Here is a 16,671-nt window from a genome sequence, read left to right on the forward strand (position 1 = left end):
GTACTAAGTTTTCGGTTAATACAATTCTAGCATGAATAATAAACATTTATCATGATATAAGGAAATATAAATAACAACTTTATTATTGACTCTAGGGCATATTTCCTTCAAGTATGACGATCACCGCCCACAACTCTTTGTGTTCTACTCGTGTATATCATCTACGCATAAACCTGGCTCGGATACCACTGTTAGGGAATGTAGCATGCAATTTCAAAAAAAATCCTACGCTCACGCAAGATCTATCTAGGAGATGCATAGCAACGAGAGGGGGAGAGTGTGTCCACGTACCCTCGTAGACCGAAAGCGGAAGCGTTTGACAACGCGGTTGATGTAGTCGAACTTCTTCTTGTTCCGACCAATCAAGCACCGGACGTACGGCACCTCCGAGTTCTACGCACGTTTAGCTCGATGAAGTCCCTCAAACTCTTGATCCAGCAAAGTGTCGAGGGAGAGTTTCGTCAGCACATGGCGTGGTGACGGTGATGGTGAAGTGATCTGCGCAGGGCTTTGCCTAAGCACTACGACAATATGACCAGAGGCGTAAACTGTGAAGGGGGCGCCGCACATGGCTAGGAATCAATGTTGTGTGTTCTAGCGGTGCCCTCCCCCTCATATATATATATATATATATACATATATATATATATATATATATATATATATATATATATATATATATATATATATATATATATATAGGTTGGAGGGGAGGGGAGGCAGCCAAGGAGACCAAATCACATTCGGTCACCGAATCACATAACTCATATAATATAAAATCGTCATCGAACGTTAAGGGTGCGGACCCTACGGGTTCGAGAACTATGTAGACATGACCGATACACCTCTCCGGTCAATAACCAACAGCGGAACTTGGATGCTCATATTGGTTCCTACATATTCTACGAAGATCTTTATCGGTTGTACCGTAATGACAACATACGCTATTCTCTTTGTCATCGGTATGTTACTTGCCCGAGATTTGATCGTCGGTATCTTCATACCTAGTTCAATCTCGTTACCGGCAAGTCTCTTTACTCATTCCGTAATACATTATCCCGTAACTAACTCATTAGTCACATTGCTTGCAAGGCTTATCATGATGTGTATTACTGAGAGGGCCCAGAGATACCTCTCCGATACTCGGAGTGACAAATCCTAATCTCGATCTATGCCAACCCAACAAACACCTTTGGAGATACCTGTAGAGCATCTTTATAATCACCCAATTACGTTGTGATGTTTGATAGCACACAAGGTATTTCTCCGGTATCCGGGAGTTGCATATTCTCATAGTCAAAGGAATATGTATATGACATGAAGAAAGCAATAGCAATAAAACCGAACAATCAATATGCTAAGCTAACGGATGGGTCTTTTCCATCACATCATTCTCCTAATGATGTGATCACATTCATCAAATGACAACACATGTCTATAGTTAGGAAACTTAACCATCTTTGATTAACGAGCTAGTCTAGTAGAGGCTCACTAGGGACACGGTGTTTTGTCTATTTTTCAACACATGTATCAAGTTTCCGGTTAATACAATTCTAGCATGACTAATAAACATTTATCATGATATAAGGAAATATAAAATAATAACTTTATTATTGCCTCTAGGGCATATTTCCTTCAACCTAATCTAACGGGTGACGATTAGCACGCGCCAAATAATAATGTGTATATGGTGTTCATGTTTTTGAATCCCTGTATCCTCTCCTCGTTAGGCGTTCGATCAAAATCTCGTGCCTAGCATGCGTTGGTGCTCCTTTTGCAGAATGACGCCCGCCTCTAGCCCAAGTCTCGCTCTGGTTTTTTCAAAAGCGTCCCTAGCCGGTTACTCCCGAATCGTTTTTCTTAACCTCTAGTCACATTGCAACCGGAAAACCCTATGCCCCGCTCTCTGCGTCGAAGTGTCGATGGTTCCAACAGGGTTGCGCGAGCGAATGATGCAGTGGGTCAGCCCAATTGTTAGCGAAGTTTTCTTTTTCTATAGAGTATTTCTACCAGTTTTGGGAACCTTCTGGAAGGTTCCTGAACCGGGTTTTTTCCTGGTTTCTACTTCTGGTGTTTTTCGGTTTCTACTTCCGGTGTTTTTTGGTTTTTCTTTTTCCTGGTTTCATTTTTCATGTTTCTTTCATCTTTTGTGTTTCTTTTTATTGTTTTTTCATTTTCCTGTTTATTTTGTTCAAAAATTTCAAATATTTTTCGGAATTTTGAAAAGTGTTCTCTTTTTCAAAATTTGTTCACATTTTCCAAAACAAACTATATCATTCAAAAAATGTTTCAACGCGTAATTGGAAAATGTTTAACATGTGTTCAAAAATATGTATTTGAATAAAAATGTTGAACATGTATAAAAAAATGTTTTATATTTTATACCAAAAATATACAATGAAAAATAGACCTCAAAACTTATAGTTGTAAAAATGTCAATAATGTATTTGAAAAATGTTAAACATGCATAAAAACATTTCTGAGTATACGAAAAAAGTACAATGCATATGAAAAATGTGGCGTCGTTTGAAACAAACTTAAAAAAAACAAAAAAAATGGTGAAAATCGAAGAAAGAAAGAAAGGAAAGGAAAGGAAACCAAAGAAAAGCGAAGAAAAAAAGTAGATAAAAGTCAAAGAAAATCGATGCAATTGTAGGCAGTGAAAAACTGATAAGAGAAGCACAGAGAAAAGAAAACTTGTGTGGAAGCTAACGTACTGGGCTGGCCCGGTAGCAGTGCGCTAGAGGCGACCGAAGCTACATCTCGCAATAAGTGTTTCAGCCGACTGAAATTGAGCAAAAAAACATATATTTTTTTCCAACAAGAAGGGGGGTCACCAGGTTATCCGCATGCCAATATATACCGGGCGATCGATGAACACGAAGGAGGGCCAGTCTCGAGGCTTCAACTTGTCGGTCTGCTCCCACTGTCACTCGAAATTACTCAAATCTATGGATGGCAACTACTCTAGCTTCAGCTTTCGGAATAAACTGGCAGGTTGGCAGTACCATGCATAGAGGATCGATGAACAGGCCATCTAGACAGTGTGTTTGCAAAAAGGATTTCGGTGAAATTAAACTGCCAAAGTTGCATGATAAATAAATAAAAACATCCATGCCCACTCACAGTCGTTTATTTCATTCATTCTCTGACTGATGACAATACAAGTCATTCATTATCTGCCAAAGTTGCATTTGCGCGACTCTCAAGCATGACTTTTGGTTTGAATTCTGAAAAGGAGACTAACAAACAGAGCAAGCATACAACTGAGAGAGCGCACGCAAAATTACAAGCATGGTTTTGGTCTGGATTCAGAAAATCAAACGCCACGACAGTAAGCTGTTAGGAATTCAGAAATTCATTCATGCACTCCAATAACACTGCCGGCCACTGGAGGAGCACAGCACGATGAGAGCAACTTGTTTTCTACACAGAATGAATTTGCCAAAGCTGCATGACAAAACAGAGAAACCCAAATGCACACATGAACGATGAGTAAGTTTCCGCATTAGTGGCATGATAAAACAGGCAGCAGTTCAGACAACTTTTACCATGTCCGAATTCATTCAGAAAATAAGCTAACCGAACACCCATGACAGTTAAGCTGTACGGAATTCAGTGATCATTCCTTCATACTCTCTGATGATGGGAAATCAAAAAGCAATATGTTCAAGTAAGTTTCTGCATTCTTGGCATGCATAAACATAAGAATTTGAAATTGTAAATTGGCCTTCAATTCAGTGCACGCATGCAGCTCTACCTATGCCAGTATATACAGTTGCAAACAAGAGAATTCCTAAGGACATTGGAAAGCAAACAGGGTAAATAAGGTACAAATGCACAAAAGACTATGCTAACCAAGAACAACATGGGCAGCTAAAGCTGCTCGGAATTCACAAGGCACGGTCAATAAATTCATGCACTCCCAAGTGATGATCGATCAGTACATTGGATGAAGCAAAACAATTCCAATCAGGCATGATTTTGGTTTTATTTCAGAAAAGAAGCTAATCAAGCACAGCAAGCCAGCTGTTCACAATTCTGAAAACAAGCTAATCCAACAGCACGACAGACCAACTAGGCTGAAGATGACAACTGACAATGCATGGATCTAGTCGTAGACGACGAGCTTCTGGTACTCTTCGCCGGCGATGGCTTCCATCATGATGGCCTCAGGGTTCACCACGCCGTCGTTCTTCAGAAAGATTTTGAGGAAGTTCTTGGAGAAGCCGCTCACCATGGCCACCCCCGGCTGGGTCGACGTCACCGGCGTCGACTTCGAGTCGCGCAGGTTCCAGAAGATGATCTGGGGCACCACGTCGCCGTAGCCAGCGTCCCTGAACTTCTTGCAGATCACCTCGTAGTCAGTCTCCCACGGAACAGACTCCCGCCGGCTGTAGTAGTAGGCGTAGGCGCTCCCCGACGCCATATTGAACTCCATGTCGCTGTACACGAACACGGTCCTGATCATCTTCTCCGGCGCCAGACTCACCTCCACTGCCGTGCGGAGGATCTGGTCGAACACCCCCTGGAAGTTGGTGCTCCCGCCCCAGTGCATGTGCCGCACGAAGTCCATCTTCTGGCGGAGGGTCTTGCCCTTGATCAGGTGAATCTCCGGGTTCTCGCTGAAGGTGATCACCTTGCCGGCCCACGGCTCCTCGCTGAGCTCCGAGGTGAGCACGCCCAGCGCGATGCACACCTCCATCGGGGTGCCGCTCATGCTCGCGGACACGTCGCAGACCGAGATGCAGTTGCGCAGCGACCCTTTGGAACGGAGGTCGTCCACCATGCGGCGCCACTGCAGCTCCGACACATTGTCATCCTGGCCGCGGTAGGCGGCCGCGGCGATCTCGTGCGGCAGGAGCGCGCCCGCCGCGATCTTGGCCTTGCCAGCCTCCACGTCCTCCAGGTACTTGTCGAAGCGCTCCTCGTCGTGCTTCTTGAAGAGGAACTTGTAGCGCCGCATGGCCACCGAGGCGACGCGGGTGTAGGGCAGCTCCGACCACCGCTGCGCGCTCATGTACACCTCCGGGAGCTCCAGCACCTTGCGCAGCGGCACGAGCACCTTGCGGCGGAGGCGGTGTAGGGCGTGGTACGCGTAGTGCTCGTCCGAGAGCTGGGTGAGCTCGGGGTCCGAGTCGCGCGGGAAGAGGCGGCGGGCGATGGCCTCGCAGAGCAGAGTGGTGCGGTCGAAGGACGAGCCTGGCGTGGGGCACCACTTGGCGGCGAGCCCGATCTTCCGCTTTTTACCGCCGGAGGCCAGCTGCTCGAGGTCTGAGGTGAGGAGCGCGGCGAAGAAGTCGGCGACGGCGTCGAACAGGAAGCGGTAGGCACGGTCGCCGTAGTACGTCTCCAGCGACTGCACGGCGAGCTTGGCAACCGTGCGTACCTTCTTCGACATCCGCCGCGGCTTACTCGCCGCCGTCGTCTTCTTCTGGTCCACCTCCATCGCTTCGGGTTTCTGCACCTCCGCGGGCTCCTGGACCGGGACAATCTCCACGGGCTTGCTGCCCTTGCCGGCCTTGGAGAGCGCGGCGGAGAGGAAGTCGCCGAAGGTGGCCTTGGGCGGCACGGGTGCCAGCTCGCGGGCGCGCTTGCGGCCGGCGAGCCTAGCCCGCAAGCCCTCCCGCTGCGTGGCGAGGCCCTTGGCCTTCCTGCGCGCCTTGTCGGCCTCGGCGCCGGCCTTGGCGAGCGCGCGCACGTCGGGGCCGCGGAGGAGGCGGAACAGCAGCTCGGGGAAGTCCTTGAGGTAGCCGAACTCGGCGAGCGCGGCGACGTTGCAGGCGAGCGTGCGCGGGTGGTGCTCGTGCATCCAGAGCGCGGCGGCGTAGAAGCCCTCCTTGTCCGACTTGCCGGTGCCGCGCACGCCGCGGAGGTTGCAGGCGAGGCGGAGCGCCGTGGGCGCGTCCTGCGCCCAGGCGGCGGCGAGGAGCTGGCGCACGCGGTCCGCGGGCGTGTCGGGGACCACCTGGAAGAAGAGGTCGAGGCAGGGGTTGCCCGAGTTGGCGTACGTGGCGGAGCAGTTCTCCGTGAGCGCCCTCCGCGGCTTGAGCGCCGCCGGCGACGGCGCGTTGAAGGCCGCGTCGAGGAGGTCGAGGAACGGGTGCGACGCGTCGCCGGTGGCGGCGGCGGAGGAGTCAGGGGACGGGCGCGCGGCGCGGATCAGGGGCGGGCCCAGGAGGAGGCGCTGCGCCGCGGTGGGCTCCGTCTCGGTCGCCATGGCTGCTAGGGTTTGGGGGGGAAGAGATTTTCGGGGATCGAACGATCGATCTGGTGAGCTCTGGAGGCGGCTCGGCTCGTTCTTTTCGATATGTCTGTGGGACGACGGAGGGGCGACGGTGGATCTGAGCCGTCCACTGAACCGACATGGCGGGTCGACGGCGCGGATTGGTCTCATCAGGTTGCATGCATGGTGATCAGCCTTGCTATGCGCCTATGCCAATGCGTGAATCTTCGTTTTGACCATATTTGATTGATGCTCATTGCTCCACAAGCACATTTGAGGCATCACCGCATCAGAGATGGTACGTCTCCCTCCTTCCCCTAATCAAGTTCTTCCCGGCTCTCCGCCTCTGATTGCTCCATCTGACATCTCCAATTCTTCTCTTCCTAGTTCCTACTCTTTTGGTGGCCTGTTCTTCAAAGCTTCATTGAATCCAAGGATGAGAATGGGGGAGGGGGGGGGGGAGTGTGCCAGCCTTGCATTGACTGGTTTCCTACAATTGTTTGGTGACATGTCTTCTAAAAATGTTTATCACTTAGAAAAGGAAGTGGGGAAAAATAGAGGGATGAACTGGTAGAATTCAAGAAAGGTTCAATCAATCTTTTTTGAAGGAACATGGCAGTAGTTCTGCCTTTTCATATTAGAAGAGGGAAAGGAACCAAGGTTCCAGGTGTTGTACAGAGCGGCCAAAGCCCACACTCACACTTTTAAAGAAAAACACAACTCTGGAAACCCAAAGGAAAGGAAATAAAGGCGCTAAAAAGTAGCCTCCTTTAACATTGCTATTTCATCTCTAGCCATAGCAGCAACAGTCTCAGGGGAGCATCTCTTCCCTTCAAAAGTCTGCCTATTTCTCTCTTTCCAAAGATTCCAACCGACGTATACAGCCGAGGTGATCTGCATGCGCCTAGTTCGATTGCTATGCAGCTTCCAGACCTTCCTCCACCAGCCCTTGATCGTCATTGAGGTTGAAGCAACAGTAGAGGCCTCAGGGTCACTTTGCAGGAAGGAAAACCAAACCTCCTGGGCAAAAGGGCAAGTCAAAGTAAGATGAACAGCCGACTCGATGATCTGATTGCAGAACGTGCACATCTCGTTGTGTGGCCATCCCCTCGTCGCAAGCCGATCCGCTGTCCAGATTTTGTTTTGGAAGTAGTAACCAAAGGTGAAATTTGATCTTCGGTTCGGCCTTGCTCTTCCAAACAGAGTGTAGTTGCGGTTCCGCAATGCGGCCCAAGAACTGAGCCTTGTAGGCGGAGGCAGCGGAGTAGCAGCTATCAGCAGAGAACTTCCACCGGATAGAATCTGGGATATCAGAGAGCACAATGGGTTGGAGCATCTCCCACAGCCTGACAAACCGGTCGAGAAGATCCTCAGAGGAAATCCTCTCCAGGCCCTTCATCCAGCGGCCACGGTCCAAAGCCTCCTGCACAGTCAAAGTTTTTCTCCGCGCCAACCAAACAGGCCAGTAGCAATATTGACCGGAGCCATACCATCCAACCAATGATCATGCCAGAAATGTGTGCTCTTCCCATTTCCCAGAGAGATGTCAGTGCAAGCCGAGAATAGCAACCTATCAGTGCGGTCACAAGGGATGGGAGTGCCCAGCCAAGGCCTAGGGGTGGGGCTCCATTCAAGCCAAGCCCATCGCAGTCGTAGTGCCCTACCAAAACAGACAATATCTTTGATTCCCAGGCCACCCAGATCCTTAGGGGAGCACACCCTCTTCCAGTTTACTAAACATTTGGCTCCGCTACACTCGTCATCCCCATTCCAAAGGAAGCTGCGCATAATCTTCTCCATTCTCTTTACTACCCATTTTGGGAATTAATCAATTGACAATTTTTGAGAACCGGTAGTTCTTCAAAGAACTTAAAGTGTTCAGAAGTATATTTGGCTTCTTACTGAGCTCAAAAGACTTGAAGTTATTGAATGACATTGAATTACTCAAATGTTGTGCTAAACTTGTAGAAACGTTTTCTCAAAGTTATGTCGAATTAGACGATCTCTTCTCGGAATTACAACCACGGCAAATTACTTTACCAGAATCTGATGTGCCATTGCGTGCTATGGATATTTTTGAGTTTGTTAGACATAGACTCTTTTCCAAATATATTAATAGCTTATCGAATTTGATTTACTGCACCAGTCACTATAGCATCAGCTGAAACGCAATTTCTCAAAGTTGAAGTTATTGGGAAACTATTTGAGATCATCAATGCCACAATAAAGATTGACTAGTCTTGCTACTATATGCATTGAGAAAGGAAAGTTGGATGAAACAAATACTGATGTGGTTATTGATGACTTCTCTTCCAGAAGGGTTAGGAGAAACAACAAGATCTGATCATCATATTAAGGATGCTTTGGAGACGTTTTCTTCGGGTGAAGACATCGAGTGACGAACAGATTGGAGAGAATATAAACTAATGTAAGTTCTCATGCATTGACATTATATCTCATGATAACAAACATTATATCTCTGAATTTTCATTTGTCCACAAGTGCCCCATTTTTTCGTCTCACCCTATGGCCCCAAATATGTATGAACCGGCCCTTCGTCTGTGGCGACTTCGTCAAACTCAAAACGCGTCTGCATTGTTTTAGAAAAAAACACACCTCAAAGGAATAGGAAAAGGAAACTAAACACAGTGCATGCATGTTTCCTCCTTTGTTTGATTGAAAGGAAGAGGAAACTAAAATATGGGACAACATTTGTAAACAAGGTAAAACACGAAGATAGATCAGCTACCAAAGTACGTCCATACTGCAGTAAAAAAGACCGGTAAACAATGTAATACACGGAAAAGATCAGCTAAAAGATCTTCCTCCACATTGGGACAACAACAAAAAGCGTAGCCTCCACAAATGAGGAACATTTGTCAAGTGAGTTGATTGCCTATAAGTACACGAATCATATATATGATTCGCTTACTGCATGAGACGATAGTAGCGCTCGACTGTAAGAGTTCGCCCGACTGGACTGGCACAACAGAAGTTGTGCACAAGCGGTTTTGGGGAAGTTCAATGTGATTTTTTTTCTCTTTATGTGTTTTCTCCAGCTACTTCCTTTTTTTCATTTTCCATTTAGATTTTTTCTGTTTTCAAATACACGTGTCAAAAAAAATTTAGTACACCTTGAACGTTTTCAGTATACACCTTGATCATTTTTTAGATATACGCTGAGCTTTTTTTCAAATACACGCTAAACATTAATCTAAATACATGTTGAACTTTTGTTAAATGCAAAATTGAACGATTTTTAATACACAATGAACATTTTAAAACACATGCTGAACTTTCTAAAAAAATCATGAACATTTTTATAGAACATGTGAATATTCCTTAAGTGTTTATGACCATTTCTTAAATAGCACAAATATTTTACATTATGAACAGCCCTTAAATTTACACGAACATGTTTTACATTTCATGAGTATTTTACAATGTCATGGACATATTTTTGAACGCCTGAAAAAATGGCATGGATAATTTTTATGAATGGTGCCAACATTTTAAAAAAATGTGAATGTTTTTTTACATTTCATGCACATTTGTATAAAAACTTCATTAACATATTTTGAACATGTGAAATTTTTTGAATGACACAACCATTTTTCTGAATGGCACAAATGATTTTTCAGTTGCACAAACAAATTTCTGTATTTGATGAACTTTTTTTAATACACGGTGAGCGTTTTTAAAAAAATTATTAAAGTAATATATGCAATACATATATGAACGCAGATTTGGTGAACATGGGTGCGCGCGCACCCTTTATGAATAGTAAATTCGAAAAAAATGCTACAAAAAATCTGAATTTATTTTTTTAATATACATAATCAATTGGTATACTTGCATATGAAGTTTCACGAAGAAATCACATCCGCAGTAATCTGGGCAAAAATGACAAAATCAAAGCTATATTAAAAAATTGTTTAATGAATAGTATGGTCACATTTGTATTTTTCTTCACTAAGAATACCATATGGGTGTCAATACATCATGAAACTTCACATGTGAGTAGAATGATCGACTAAGTTCCATACATCATGAAACTTCACACGTGAGTAGAATGCCGCGATGGCTCAGAGCCTCAGACCACCGCAATGCATCCCTGTATGCTCTGGAGGTCGAATGCTCGCCCTTCCATTCGTGCTCTCCCTATCCAGCCTCATTCTCGCTGTCCCTCGCCACTCCCAGATCGTGCTACGCTTCTGTCAAATTTGAGCCATCCTCAGCGTGTGGAAAACAAACTTGGTGCGCTGGGTGTCATTCTCGCCCACTGTACCAACCCGTTGTTGAGAGTTGGATCATATAATATACCTTGAGCTTTACTAAGTTGGAAAACAGGTAACGTGGAGTCATTCTCATAGTAAAGCCAATAAGTACCTTGTGTTGATATGTGCCTTCTGATTTAACACAAGTCAAATAATAATACTTACCTAACAATCTTGATTTCTGAACAACAAATATTTGTGTTTATGTGCACAAAGCTTTTCATTTTCTATTTTTGATGATCTGTGCTTTTCAATCAAAGAGAATCCTAATAATGCCCTGTAATGCTAAATTCAGACAACCAAGTGTCTGTGTTTGTTTAGAAAGCTTTTCATTTTTCTGTCTATCTTATGCTGCAATATAGTAATTCTGAAAATCTCATTGATTTTTCTTGATTTAATTTTTGCATGATCGGTCATTTATAAAATACGAAGGAATGCAAGGAAAGCTCAATAAATCATTTACCAAGGTCCATTGAGGTACAAGCACAAAATCCATTTTGATATATTACATGTGAAGCTGTTTCCCAACGATTATCAGGAGAGAAACAGGTCTCTAATAAACATATAATGTATATTGTTTTCCTAAGATTATATAATGCGAACCATTATAACTTAGTAAAACAAATGTTTGCAGGTTGCCTCCAAGCATCCACTTTAGTGCAAAACTTTCTCCAGTCTACGGCCCATTCAGTTGCTTCAACAATAAATCCATCCGCTGAATATATATACAGGGCAGAAATACTTCCTCAGTCAAAAGTACAGCTGTTGAACCAATGAGTTCTTTTGACAAGAAGCGTTGTCGTAATAGGGAAAGATACTTGCTTATAACTCGGAACAGCAAGATGTATCTGTGAAGAAACTGTCAGTACAAATGGAGTGGAGAGGCAAAATTTAAAAATCATGATACAAGTGATAATAATGTTATGAAGTCTGTAGTGAACCAAACCGGTACAATTAGTAACGACGACACCAACTCACAAATCACAAAGAAAAAACAATTGGTATTTTTTATTACTAATATATTTGGTGTTATTTCTGTTTTTTAATTGTTCAATATTGTTGGTCAAGAAATTGCACTATTCACTACCCGAAGATTTATGGGTGTATGATCAACTTTTCGCATATATTCCTTTCCTGCTACTCCCTCCGTCTCAAAATTCTTGTCTTAGATTTGTCTAAATACGAATGTATCAAGTCATGTTTTAGTATTAGGTACATCTGTATCTAGACAATTCTAAGACAAGAATTTTAGGACGGAGGGAGTATTATTTTTCCCGTGTTGTCGTGTTTCCCAGTTGAATTTGAACAGTCTGAATGCAACTCACAAAATAGGAGACTTGGTTCAGCAATGAGGTTGTTCCCCTAGAAACGTCTGCAGGCTCACGTTCGATGACGAGGTCGAACACCTCGCGCCACCCCTACAGGCTACAGCAGCAATGGCAGTCAAACTTGAAGATGTGCCTGTTTTGAGGCAAAAGCTGGATTAGCGGGACAGTCGGTACTCTGTCTGTTCTTCTATTATTACTCGGCTTGTTCTACAGGTTGCTTCTTGAGCACCACCTGAACGGCATTTGACAAAAGATGGAGGAGATATCATCTAGAACCATCCAGAAAATGGTAGTAGAATATTTTATAGAGCAATTAGAGAGTATGGTGACCGGTAAAAATGTAGAAAATTTATTTTTTGTTTCAGAGGTATAGTTTGTTCTTGGTCATCAAGTTATTGGGTGGCTCTCCAGTGTGGTTGGGTGGTTCTGTCCCCTGTTCCGTTTGTTTTGTCTGATAAGCCACAAGCGTATCTTCCAGGGAGAACTGTGAGCAAGTATTGTTGTTGAAGAAATTTCACAAATTTACTTCTCAAAGATTCAGGGGTATTTTTTTCCTCAGCATTTTCCAAATAGATGATCAACTTATCAGAATTCTTTGCTATTATTTTTTCCCCTGTTGCCATGTTCTTCTATCGTCTCAACGGAGTCTTTAGCCCATATCACGAGAGGACATTTTTTTTTTTTAGAAATGATCAAAACAAAGTTGACTAATAAAAAACATTATAATCTAACAAAATTTACATCTGCTTGACTGTAACTTCAAAATTCATCATTTTGTTTTACATGTTTCTCAACTTTGTTAGTGCCGAATTTACTAGTTTTGCAAAATGCGGGAGGCTAAATTTCATAACAAGACGTGCAAGAAAAAAGCAAACAATTTCACAATGACGAAAATTATTTCACATTCATGACAGTATATATGAAAAACAACTCAAAATCTGAACTAATGACTCGACGATAAAGCATGCCATATGACATGTCTCGCAAAATGCGTCCACAGATAAAACACTCCAGATAAACAGCTACCAAAACAGCATATGATGTCTCAGACTCAGGATAACCGATAACATGACACAAAATCATACTTTAGGGTCTCTTAAGGTAGGACGATAAACTGCTACTAATTCAACAAGATGATCACTGGCTGACGCCGAGCCACTTACTAATTCAACGAGATGATCACTGGCTGACGCCGAGCCACTTGGAGAAGACGTCGAACTCCATGTAGTCGCTGTCAGAGATCATGGTCTGGTACCAAGCCTTCCCAGCAGCCTTGATCTTAGATGCCTCCTCCTACAATAACAAATGTCCTTCATCAATGATGAGAAAACCAAATAGTAAATGCAGGATATGGAATTCAGTCACCTGGCAATCAAGCTTAATTACAAACTGGGATAAATGGCATACAACGAGCACAAACAAATCATATTGGATACTGGTGAATCAGATATTCAGTATGGCATGCTATGAAAAGAAATTAGACATTGTGTTTTTTAGAGAAGAAAGAGTAACACAACCATCCATACTGATAAATCAGGCTAACAAAACAAATACACTCAGAGAGACTAACAAATCAAGATAGGCGCCTTCATTATGGATACAAAGATTAAACATGCAGCTATAAACTGAAGTACGGAAAAATACACTACCGAGTATATGCAAAGAACACACAACTAGTGTGCTTGATCCCTATTTCAGGGCTAGACAGGCATGCCAGAAATGAAATGGAAGTACATCAAAGCATATCAAACAGTTACAGATATTGCATATACAATCCATGGGAAACTAACATAGCTTGCATATAACCCAGCCAGACTATACAAACAACCATGTATACAGAAAAAGAAACTAAATAATCAAGACAGGCAGCTTGACTATGAACACACAAAAAAAAAAACCTGCAACCAGAAATTTATTTGAGGAACACATAACAGAACCTATTGATGAATCAGGTATTCCAGAATTGTTATCATCATAAACTGATCACAACCTACTAATGAATCAGGCATATCATCATAAATAAACTAACTAATCATAACCTATCAATGAATCAGGCATTCCATGCAACAGTACAAACATATGGAAATGTACAGAATTGTTATCATCATAAACTGAAATCACCATGCACAATACAGGCATTCCAGAATTCAAGTCATGCTAAATACCACTACACATAAAGACTTAGTAAAACCTTAGTACGGACATTCAACAATTGCTGAAGAGTATTATAAGGTATATGTAATCATGTGTAACATGATATGAAACAGATGGCAAAGGGAAGGGAGTAGCATACCACGCTGAGCTTGGTCCTCTTGGAGTTGATCTTGTCCTTCCTGGCCTTGACACGGGCTGCCTCAGCAAGAACTGCCATCCTGCGGGCAGTCCCGAAGTAGGGGTTGAGCTTGAGCACGGCAGCAGCATTCTTGAGAGGGTTCTTCCTGGCCTCCCTGCGCTTCACCTCCTTGTTGATGGGCTTGACCACAGACTGGACCTCATCAGAGTTGATGAGGCGACCAAGGTCAGCATTGGTCATCTTGGGCCTGGGGAGGACAAAGCCCTTTTTCTTGGAGGAAGACGCCTCAAAGGAGCCGTACACCTCGTCCAGCTTCTTGAAGGCAGACTCGGTCCAGATCACAAACCGGCCAAGGTGGCCACCAGGGGCAAGGTCGAGCAGGTTGAGGCGCTCGACGTTGGCAACATCCACACCAGGGAGGTTGCGGAAGGCCTTGACGATCTTGGAGCCCTCGGTGGCGTAGACGATGAGGGGGCCCTTGCGGTTGATGTACCGGCGGTTGCGCATCTTACCCTTGCCGGGGCGGATGCCCACGGAGTCCTTGGCCTTGTCGGCGTCAGCGTAGGCGCCCAGCTGCTTGAGGACCTTGACGGCCTGGGAGGTCTTCTCGATGCCCTCGGCCGAGTCGGAGACGACGAGCGGGAACTCGGGGACGGACTCGATGCGGTGGCCCCGGGCGGTGACGATGGCCGGGACGGCGGTGGCGGCGAGGGCGGAGGCGACGGCGACGCGGCGGAGGCGGATGTTGACGCGGCGGTGCCACTTGCGCCAGATCCGGGTGGGCGCGAACATGCGCCCGCCACGGCACATGTTGCCGAAGGCTCCCTGGCCGGAGCGGTGGGTGCCGCCGCCGCCGACACGCGGGATACGCGAGACGGCGCGACCCGTGCCCCAGGACTCGGCCGAGGTCTGGTGACCGGCCTTGCGGGAGACGGCGTAGGGCTGGCGGCTGTTGCAGGAGACGAGCCTGTGGACGAAGGTGATGACGTCGGGGCGGATCGGTGCCTTCATGACGTGCGGCATCGGGACGCCGGCCGCGTCGGTGGGCATGTCCCCGTCCAGGGCCTTGACGGAGACGAGCGGGCGCGCGGTGGTGGCCATGGCGGCGGCGGGGGAGAGGCTGGACTGGGCGATGGGGGGTAAGAGTTTCTATGGATGGATGCAGGGGTTAGGGCTTGGCTAGGGAGGTGGGCTCTCTGGGCCTTAGGTCAGTGAGATGCTTCATGGACCTGAGCAAAAGATTCCTTGGTCCATCTACGGCCTGATAGTTTTTCTGGGTGGAAAAGAAGTGATGGTTTTTTTCTCCAAAAAAAAGTGATGGTTATGTTTCTCAAAAAAAACTGATGGTTGTTTCAACTACTTGGAGGCAGTTAAATGCAACAATGGTACATCAACTTGTCCCGCATAAAAAAAACTTGTCTCGCGTGCTCGCGTTGGTCCATAATGCCGCAAACACGGCACACGGCTCGCTAAACTCGGTAGTGTGCTCACTTTTACAAAAGTAGCTACATGGCATGTTGAGTCAGCACAAGTCGTTTCGAGCCGAAAGAAAATTTTGCAGATGCACCACTGAGCGGCATGTGAGAAGGCGGGGAGGCGGGACTTTTGTAATAAAGGCCTCAAGTTTAGTTACACCCCAAACATTGGTCATTTCTGTTTCATATATCTCTCTCCCTCTCTATTCCAATCTAAGAGACCAGGGAAGGCGACGGCGCCACCCGAATTCAGCGATCGTTTGCACTATGGTTAGTTCTCATCCCCTCAATTTCTTTCTCACAACTTCGCGGTCGTGAGTGGGCCAGCGGATAGGGTTTCTCGTAGGTTTGATCGACCATACTCAGAGCAAATCCTATCTAGTATCACATGTGGCAGTTTGATGCATGTTTTTCCCTTTGCTTGTTAGCCACAACCCCCCCCCCCCCCCCCCCCCCCATTTAGTATAAGAGATTGGGGGTTTTGTGTAGCTGAGAGGTGAAATTGGATTTATGTTCCCCAAAATGCAATGCATGTGATGTTGATCACGTGTTCACTCCAAGGTTCAAAATATCGATATATCGTATATCGGATTCATATCAGTTTGGCTTGAACATATCGAATGTTGGATATCGGGTGATATATCGAAGGATTGTAGATATATCGAAAAAAAATTATCCAGATTTTTTCCCAATATTCTTTGTAAAAAAGTCTTGTTAGTAAAAGTAAAATATGTGGTGTCAATGGTCTAACGTGAAAAACTTAAATTCCTAGTAGTGTACCAGTTTTGAATAGGAGCTAGCCATCAATCCTATTCATTTATGTCCTAAATCCAACGGCTGAAAGTAATGGGATCCGCAACTTACAGTACATGGTTCCTCCATCCAGCATGTTCTAAAATGAATGCCTGATCCTTCTCAAGAGACCTGGGCCATACTGATTCCTCTTGGGCCAACCATGTTGCAGCTAGAGGTTGACAACATGTTGAGCTGAAAAGTTTGGTTTGGGGGGAGAAACGTAAAAATAAATTTAAATTATGTTTTTAATGTTTTTTGTGTATTTAAAAAAATTGCA

General features: G+C 45.1%; 2 protein-coding genes across 2 annotated transcripts; both read right to left on the reverse strand.

Annotated features, from left to right (window-relative positions):
* Window positions 1-3,906: 3,906 nt before the first annotated feature.
* LOC123180026 (uncharacterized) lies at window positions 3,907-6,261 on the reverse strand. The gene has a single exon (XM_044591984.1). It carries the CDS (start codon window positions 6,218-6,220, stop codon window positions 4,112-4,114), a length of 2,109 nt encoding a protein of 702 aa, XP_044447919.1. The 5' UTR covers window positions 6,221-6,261; the 3' UTR covers window positions 3,907-4,111.
* A 4,677-nt stretch (window positions 6,262-10,938) lies between these two features.
* Window positions 10,939-15,277, reverse strand: LOC123064547 (60S ribosomal protein L4-1). The gene is made up of 3 exons (XM_044488010.1): window positions 14,125-15,277; window positions 12,995-13,124; window positions 10,939-11,351 (listed from the first exon to the last, which is right to left on the reverse strand). The coding sequence occupies exons 1-2, from the start codon at window positions 15,223-15,225 to the stop codon at window positions 13,011-13,013; spliced, it is 1,215 nt and encodes a 404-aa protein (XP_044343945.1). The 5' UTR covers window positions 15,226-15,277; the 3' UTR covers window positions 10,939-11,351; window positions 12,995-13,010.
* Between the last annotated feature and the right edge of the window lie 1,394 nt (window positions 15,278-16,671).

This window comes from Triticum aestivum, chromosome 1A (genome assembly GCF_018294505.1).
Source record: "Triticum aestivum cultivar Chinese Spring chromosome 1A, IWGSC CS RefSeq v2.1, whole genome shotgun sequence".
Classification (NCBI taxonomy): domain Eukaryota; kingdom Viridiplantae; phylum Streptophyta; class Magnoliopsida; order Poales; family Poaceae; genus Triticum; species Triticum aestivum.

What these genes read in the sequence shown, in the direction of transcription:
- LOC123180026 (XM_044591984.1), bottom strand. Translation starts at nt 6,220, where the DNA reads ATGGCGACCGAGACGGAGCCCACCGCGGCGCAGCGCCTCCTCCTGGGC.
- LOC123064547 (XM_044488010.1), bottom strand. Translation starts at nt 15,225, where the DNA reads ATGGCCACCACCGCGCGCCCGCTCGTCTCCGTCAAGGCCCTGGACGGG. An exon ending in AGAGGACCAAGCTCAGCGTG is followed by an intron (nt 13,125 to 14,124) that starts GTATGCTACTCC and finishes TTGTTATTGTAG; the next exon opens with GAGGAGGCATCTAAGATCAA.